We start from the raw sequence: 8,499 nt of genomic DNA, 5'->3' as shown, positions 1-8,499 counted from the left end.
TTGGGGTTGGGCTTGGCCAATTGGTTCCAGGGATAAGGAACTTTTAATGTTTCAACATACCAAGACATTATGTACAATTTCATTGGTCAATTTGGTGATGGCCCCTTCCTAACATGTTCTAACATGATTGTGCACCAGTGCACAAAGCAAGGTCTATAAAGACATGGATGAGTGAGTTTGGTGTGGAGGAACTTGACTGGCCTGCACCTCAACCCGATAGAACACCTTTGGGATGAATTGGAGCAGAGAACATGAGCCAGGCCAAAACTGGGACGTCTGCCTTCACATGCACATGAATGTAATATGGAGTTGGCCTGCCCTTTACAGCTATAACAGCTTCAACTCTTCTGGGAAGGCTTTACACAAGGTTTAGGAGTGTGTTTATGGGAATTTTTCACCATTCCTCTAGAAGCACATTTGTGAGGTCAGGCACTGATGTTGGACGAGAAGACCTGGCTCGCAGTCTCCGCTCTAATTCATCCCGAAAGTGTTTAGGTTGAGGTCAGGACTCTGTGCAGGACAGTCAAGTTCCTCCACACCAAACTCTCTCATCCATGTCTTTATGGTTTTGTGCACTGGTGTGTAGTCATGTTGGAACAGGAAGGGGTTCATCCCCAAACTGTTCCCACAAAGTTGGAAGCATGAAATTGTCCAAAATGTCTTGGTATGCTGAAGCATTAAGAGTTCCTTTCACTGGAACTAAGGGACCAAGCACAACGCCTGAATTCAATGATTTGGAGGGGTGTCCCAAAATATAGCCAATATAGTGTATGTTGGTACGTTTAAGGATTTTTCATGTGCTATTTTTAAGGGGAAAAAATCTTTAAATGTTTTATTAAATTAAGGGTGTCTGTTCTAAGTGCTAGTTAACGTGAAGCCGCTGCGTCGGCGTTTTTGTTAACCGGTTGCTTGGATACCGGAGACGGGACCGTCCTGCCTGCGCGAGGACCTGTTTCTGTTTAATGAAGCTAGCAGGTTGCTACTAACTCCGTTTCGCCTTAGTGACTAAATTAGATTTTAAAATGTCGGACAACGAGGGAGATCAAGGTCCGAAAAGTACGTTTTCCACCTACATGGCCGAAGCGGACCAGCTGTTTCACAGAGGAGAATATAGCAAGGCTATTGAAAGCTATTCGACGGTGAGAGCTATGTGAAAGTTAACGAGAGCGAAACCTGAGGGTCAAAAACTCAAGAGTTTGATCTTGCCAGAGCAAAGCAAACACTAAAAGCTTGATTATTTGCTTTATTTGATTATTTTTTTAAGTGTACATAAATAAGTACATTTTACACAACGGTGAATAGTTTTATTTGTGTATGCATGTATGCCAGGCTCTGCTGTTACAGCCGGGAGACAGGAACTGTTTGGTTGCCAGATCGAGATGTTTTGTGAAAATGGGGGGAGCTGAGAATGCGCTGAAGGACGCAGAAGCTTCTCTTAAAGATGACAAAAGCTTCTTTAAGGTGGGTTTTTCATCATAATTTTTTTTTTACTTCAAAGTAAAAATATGGCAAAAGGTATTGATTTCAAAATATTTTCCCTTCTCTATGAAAATTATCAAATGAAACCAACATGCAAATAGAGGTAATGCATACAAACATTTTAGTGTAGATGTTTTCTGGGTTTCAACTCCCACTAGGCTTACTAAAGATTTCGTACACATTCATTCCATACATGCATGTACATAATGAAAAAAAAATAGATCACGCAAGTGTGAAACAGTTCACAACACCGCTCATTTGCATTGAGTGACGCCCACAAATGTCCATAAAAGGTCAAGAGAGATGAAAGTGTGAAATGAGAACAAAATGGTGAAAAAAGATTTCTCACAGAGCAAAGTGGAAGTTATTTGACTGACATCAACACTTTTTTTGAAATCTATTTTTAAGTGTCTTTGACTCTCTCTCGCACAGCAATGCACTGCTCCCCATGTTGTTTCATTTAAAAAAAAAGAAGAAGAAGGCGGCGGCTTGTGTCATAGGGAAACCTGAGGCATGCGGCATATTGCAGGTTGAGACAAACCACATTTCATTCCTACCACCAAAGTGATTTAACAGAAAATGCAGTGGCGAACAGAACAGTACAATCTCCCTTTATTTCTTACGTCTCAATCGAATGATCAGTCATCATAAATGGATTTGTGTTAACTTGCTTTCTTTCATTTCTTTTTAATATTTCTTTAGGGTGACACAGTTGGTAGCATTACTGCCTTGTAGTGTGAGCTCGATCCTGAGCTTGAGTTATTATCTGTGTGAAGTTTAGCATGTTCTCCAGATGTTCCTGTGGGATTTCTCCAGCCTGGAGAAACCAATGATTTCTTGTTTCATTCTTATCAAATTTTGATTGAAACGAATAAGCTATTAATCAGTGTATGAAAGTGCAGATTCTCATTTCCTGTTAGGTGGTTTTAAACCAAGCAACCAACAATCAGCAAGTCTCCTTATACATAAATTTAAAGAACCTCTCGCAGGAACCAAAAGTTTATCCAAATTAACAGGTCTTTCATGAACATCAAAATATGCTCTTACAAATGCTTTAAAATTTCTTTGCTTAGGGTTTGTATCAAAAGGCAGAGGCTCTGTACACCATGGGGGACTTTGAATTTGCACTGGTCTTCTACCACCGAGGCAACAAACTACGACCAGAGCTGCAGGAGTTCAGACTTGGTATACAGAAAGCTGAGGAAGCCATCAACAACTCTGTGGGAAGTGAGTGCTTTATGAAGAGCTGTTATATTACTAACTGCAGTGATATGAGACTGATTTACAGTTATACTATACAGGAAATATGCATTTGTATTTATAAAAATCTAATGGATGTGAGCTTTACATTTACAGCATTTGGCAGACGCCCCCTTATCCATTTTATCTTATTTTTTTTTAATACAACTGAGCAATTGAGGGTTAAGGGCATTGCTCAAGGGCTCAGCAGTGGCAGCTTGGTGGACCTGGGATTCAAACTCATAACCTTCTGATCAGGAGTCACCTCAAACTAAGCTACCACTCCATATAGTATACATAAGACTGTTTATTTATGCAGATTATCCATCCATCCATTTTCTATACCTGCTTTAATCCTAAGTAGGGTAACGGGGATCTGCTGGAGCCTATCCCAGCACACACTGGGCGAAAGGCAGGGCGAAAGACACATCACAGGGCCACACATATAGACAGACAACCACACACACTCACACTCACTCCTATGGGCAATTTAGAATTACCAGTCAACCTAATGTACATGTTTTTGGAGTGTTGGAGGAAACCGGAGTACCCAGAGTAAACCCACGCAGGCACGGGGAGAACATGCAAACTCCACACAGAAACCCAGGACCTTCTTGCTGTGAGGCAACACTGCTAACCACTAAGCCACCATGCTGCCTATTTATGTAGATTAAAACATCATAATCTGCATGTGTTAATCATTAGAAGCCTGAGTAATGAGCCTGTCTAAAAACAAGCACCATGACCGATTCATTAATGACATTTTCATTTGTGTACACTTTTAACGCACTATAATTACACTGCACGAGTGCTTGGGATCTGTCGATGTTTTCATTAATCATGTGCATTTCCAATGGTGTTATTGAGACTATTGAAACGAACAAATCCACCATAATTGCAGCAAGCAAGCAAGCAGAATTACATTTGTATTTCATAATCATGGCAATGGCGTTTACTATAATTATACACCACCAAATCCTTCACAAATTTTTAACCCCAGTCTATGAAAAGGCTCTTGTATTTGTATCTTGTTAATCATTTCAGACTCCTGAGTATGTATTTTTAATCTTTAACACTGAACAACAGGAGTACTGAATGTAAATTTGCTTGTATGTAAATCACTCTGATATGCAAATATACCACATGTGATGTAAATGTACAGGCTATGTTATGATTTCGATGTAATAAACCGGAATAAACTTTTGAACCTTCTAGGTCCGTCATCTGTAAAGCTGGAAAGTAAGGGTGATCTGTCTTTCTTCCATAAAGTAGATGAGGTAAGTCTATGTTTGCATGCTGTCTCTCAATCAGGCGCAAAATCAATTTGATCACATTATATGGTTTATACATATTAAAACCCTATTCACTCACCCCACTGTATGTGTGTGTGTTTTGACTGGCAGCGCAAAAAGACTCGATCAAAGGCATTTATCCATCCCCTGAAGAAGGACCTGAGTGAACAAAGCCAAAAGACACCTAAGAGAGAGAGAACAGCTAAACAGCTCCTGGGAGAGTTGTACACTGACAAAGAATACCTGGAAAAGCTGCTCCGAGATGAAGGTGTGTATGTGTATAGTTTTGTTTTGCATATGTGCAAAAATGTTGTACCAAACCCCTCTCTTGAAATCACCAGTGGAACAGTGTGTTGTTCCTCCAGGGTGTTATAGTCTTAAATGCAATGTGGTTGCGTGACAATGCATACAGACAAACCTGATCATTGTGCCATAGTAAAATCACTTTTGTTTGGTTTATTTGTTTGCTTTTTTGTTTGTTTGTTTAAGTGCTGGATTTAAACTTCATTGAACATCTGTGGTCTGGATTAAAGAGAGCATCCACATTCACAAACCTGTAAATATAAAGTATCTTGAAATGTGTATTTAAGCAGTCCAAGACTGCATGTGTCTACTCTAACACCACCCCCTCAAACCCCAATGCAAGGTGCCAATAATTTTGAAGCCGACATATTTCTTGCGGTCTGGTTTCAGATCTAATTAAAGCTAAGACACGTACTGGTGAGAGGCTGCAGGACGTAATCATGAGCTGCATCTCGTATCTGGACACACGCACTGAGTTCTGGCGGCAGCAGAAACCTATCTATGCCCGCGAGCGCGATCGAAAGCTCCTGCAGCAGCAGTGGAACCGCACACGCAACCGTCCTCCCTCTGACCCCACCTTCTACATCCTCAAAAACCTGGAGGAGATAGACACAGGTGACATACTGGGCTAGGATTTACAGGTTGAAGTGCATTAAAAAAAAATCCTTAATGCCTGATAAGCATCTGTATGGTAATAGTAAGTCAAGGCAAGTGGAGGAAATGAAATTTAACATTTCATTATAGCATGATCTGATAAATCTTAAACACCATTACTTACGTGGATTACTGATATGTCATACTCCATAATGAAATATTCTACCGAATCTCTATTTTAATTTGTTCTAATTAACTTGTCCGTCCATAAATGGGACTACTTTTCCAGAGGGAGAAGTCTGTCTTTCTGCTAATGTTGTTATTATAACCTTGTGAAAGCTTAAATAATTAATTGTTTTACTGTACTTGTTCAAGCGGCTAAAAAGGCTAAATAATAAGGTGGTTGGATATTTCAAAGTTTAACCCCTTAAACAAGTGCCCTTCCACTTCCAATATGCAACAGAAATCAGTCATCATGTTGATTTTGTCTACAGCTTCTTGTCCTTTACATTTTTGTTTCGTAGAACTGACTGCAGGTAACGCAGAGAAGAGTCTAAAGAAGGCCCGAGAGGTGCTAAAGATGGTGCAAGGCTGTTCTGACAAAGCTCTTCCCAATAAGGCAGAAGTGCTGGGAAACCTGTACAGCTGCATTGGTACCATTTATTTTAGTTTCAGATTTCTTATTCATGTACACTAATAAGTCTTCCAATAAAGGTCTAGCAGAAACTAGAGGCACTGTTTTTTCTGATCCGTCATCAGGTAATGCACTGATGGATCTGGGAAACATGGACAAGGCCCTGGAGAACCATCTGAAAGATCTGGAGCTCGCCCAGCAAGGGTGAGTCATCAGGTTGTTTCAGAAGACTAAATTATGTTGGCCATGTAGGCAGGTTTTTTGCTAACTGTATATCATGATAAAGTGTTTCACACATTTAAACTAATGCTTGGGGTTCTTTAAAGTAAATTGATGGACAGTAAATCCAGGGCTCTGGACAACATCGGTCGAGTGTATGCACGGATTGGCAAATTTCATCAAGCCATAAAAGTGTGAGTATAGCTATTTTAGATTATGTGCACTCAGACGGGTTACTATTGTTTATAAATTTAATTGTGTGTGTGTGTGTGTGTTTAGCTGGGAGGAAAAGATCCCTTTAGTACAAGGTGGGCTGGAGAAGGCTTGGCTGTTCCATGAGATTGGCCGCTGTTATCTGGAACTGAAGCAGCACACCAAGGCCAGAGACTATGGCATCCACTCACTCAGTGCTGCGAATGACATTGGTGATGAGAAATGGCAGCTCAATGCCAGTGTGTTAGTGGCACAGGCTGAGTGTAAGTCCATTACTCATTGCATTACTCATGTGAAAGAAAGTAACAGTGAAAATAAATGTTATAAGCAGAGGTGAGGAATAGGACAGATATCTTCTTCCTGTTTTTCAGTGAAACTGGGTAACTATAAGTCCAGTGTGTTACACTTTGAGAAGGCACTGGACCAGGCTAAACTGCTGCAGGATGACAATGCCAGAGACGCCATCCAGAAGGTCAACACAGACATTCCTCCTCTCCTCTATTGCTCATGCTGTGGCTATGCTCTTGTTTTACTCCTGTTGTTTTATATCAGAATTTATTCACATGAGTGGCATTCTTAATTACAGATCATTTCAGCTCTAATATTGTAGTTCTTTCATAGTATAATAATATGTGTTTGGAAGAGTCTCTAGACCCTGAAGACTGCTACTCTGTGTTTTTGGCATTTAGGAAACACCAAAAATGAACAGTGGATTTTTTCCACACAAAATCAGAATATTACCAAAATGCTGTATAAAGACAATAATCCATTTTTTACATGTATTATTTTGTTGATCAGAGGACTGTTTATTGTTTCAGTGATTTCAGAAAGCAAATAGCGTTAAGGAAAACCGATCTTATCTGAGGGTGAATTACTTCTTTAAGTCAGAAAAACGAATGAAAATCTAGATGTTCTAGAGGATCGATTCTTCCCATCTTACATTTATTGATGTAATCTAAATGGAAAAGTCCATTTTCTTTATCAGTCTGATGAGATACTTGCAGAACTATGCACTCACACTGTCTGTTAATCTTGTATAGGGTTAAAAGGTTTAACTTCCAGGAGCTCAGTAGAATCTGAGAGTGTTGCAGTTCCACAAAGATTTAGGTTTGAGCAATAAACCATAAGAAAAAGTGTGCAAAAATGTGTATAGAATGCAACCAAATAATGTCTTGATGTATTCACACTATCTCCTCTTGCTCCGTACTTGATTCTTTTTAACAGATTTCTGACATGCATTTGCTCTGACCCAATGCTCTCTCGTTTCATTTCTCGTATTGTCTCACCCGGCAGGCTCTTCAAGACACAAGACAGCAAGAGGCCATGTGAGAGCAGGCTGATTCGGTTAGCATTCCCCCTCTGAAGGATGTTTCAATGGCTAGGAAAACACATTTAAACTAATGAATCATATTTACTGCTTGCACTCTTGAATGCATCCACTAGAATAAATATTGCATGGAGATATCAACAGAGTCCGTGTTTCAGCAGGAGGATGTCGTACATCAGTTCATTTTCAAACACTCGTGGTCTGTTTTCAAAAGTATAAATATTAAGGAACGTCTGAAAACATCTACAGTAAAAACGTGACTAATAAGGTAAGGTTCAACAAATAGACTTATTGCCCACATTATATTAAAGCCTGCCTGAGATTATGACAGGACTTTTAATTCAACATTTCTGATGTGATTAATGAGTGATGTAAGCAAATTTTATTCTCGAGTGTTGCAATATCAAAACTTGTGAGGAATGATTGTGTAAGCTCAGAATTTTAAGCATCTGTCTATTTGTGAGAGAGTTATGCAACCACACAAGACGGTTTCAGCTTGTCTGTATTCGTCCTGAAGAAGTACGTTAACTCCTGAGTCTACCTCTCTCACTAAACGTTAAGGGTAGTACACAACCCAGAAGAGTAAAAAAAACTGAACTCACTTCGCTGAACGATAATTCTTTGTCAGCCACCCCCTCACCCCCGTTCATTTCTACAATAATGCCGTCACAGTCTCATGTCCTCTTGCTTTACGGATGTGATGAAAAGAGGCAGCTGACATTGTCGTCATTGTCGTCATTTATTACAGAAATAAAAAAAAAAAATGTGATGGAGTTGAATGAGATGCTTAAAAAAAAAAGGGTGTGTCATTTCTCTAACTGAAACTTATTTGGACATCACTTAAAATATTCAACCCTGTAGCTTATAAGTGTTTCTGGATTTCTTAAAGACGCCAAGGGAAAGAATCAAAGGAGGAACTCGCTGGATTAACTCTCTTTTGCTCTTCCAGTTTTATAAATTCAGTACTGCTTTTACTGTAACCTCAGCACAAATCTATATCTATGGTATCTGTACAAAAGAATTCAAGGTTTCTTTAAGGCTTCTTCTAAGGATTTCCTCATAAGAAGGTTTTACATCAAACATTTGCACGTTTTTTTTCGAGAAGGAAAACCAAAGTACTGTTATGGGTCTTCTTCTTTTGGCTTTTCCCTTCAAGGGTCTCCATAGCGAATCATCTCTCTCCACCTATCTTCTACATC

The 8,499-nt window shown here is 39.6% G+C and overlaps 1 protein-coding gene across 1 annotated transcript; it reads left to right on the top strand.

The window, feature by feature from the left end:
* The first annotated feature begins 606 nt into the window (after positions 1-606).
* odad4 (outer dynein arm docking complex subunit 4) lies at positions 607-8,059 on the top strand. The gene is made up of 12 exons (XM_058415648.1): positions 607-1,139; positions 1,330-1,461; positions 2,553-2,706; positions 3,934-3,995; positions 4,122-4,278; positions 4,704-4,928; positions 5,432-5,560; positions 5,667-5,745; positions 5,868-5,954; positions 6,040-6,236; positions 6,345-6,445; positions 7,267-8,059. Exons 1-12 carry the CDS (start codon positions 1,023-1,025, stop codon positions 7,300-7,302), a joined length of 1,476 nt encoding a protein of 491 aa, XP_058271631.1. The 5' UTR covers positions 607-1,022; the 3' UTR covers positions 7,303-8,059.
* The last annotated feature ends 440 nt before the right edge of the window (positions 8,060-8,499 follow it).

Source organism: Hemibagrus wyckioides, linkage group LG02 (genome assembly GCF_019097595.1).
Source record: "Hemibagrus wyckioides isolate EC202008001 linkage group LG02, SWU_Hwy_1.0, whole genome shotgun sequence".
Lineage (NCBI taxonomy): Eukaryota > Metazoa > Chordata > Actinopteri > Siluriformes > Bagridae > Hemibagrus > Hemibagrus wyckioides.
This window is presented reverse-complemented; position numbering and strand designations above follow the sequence as displayed.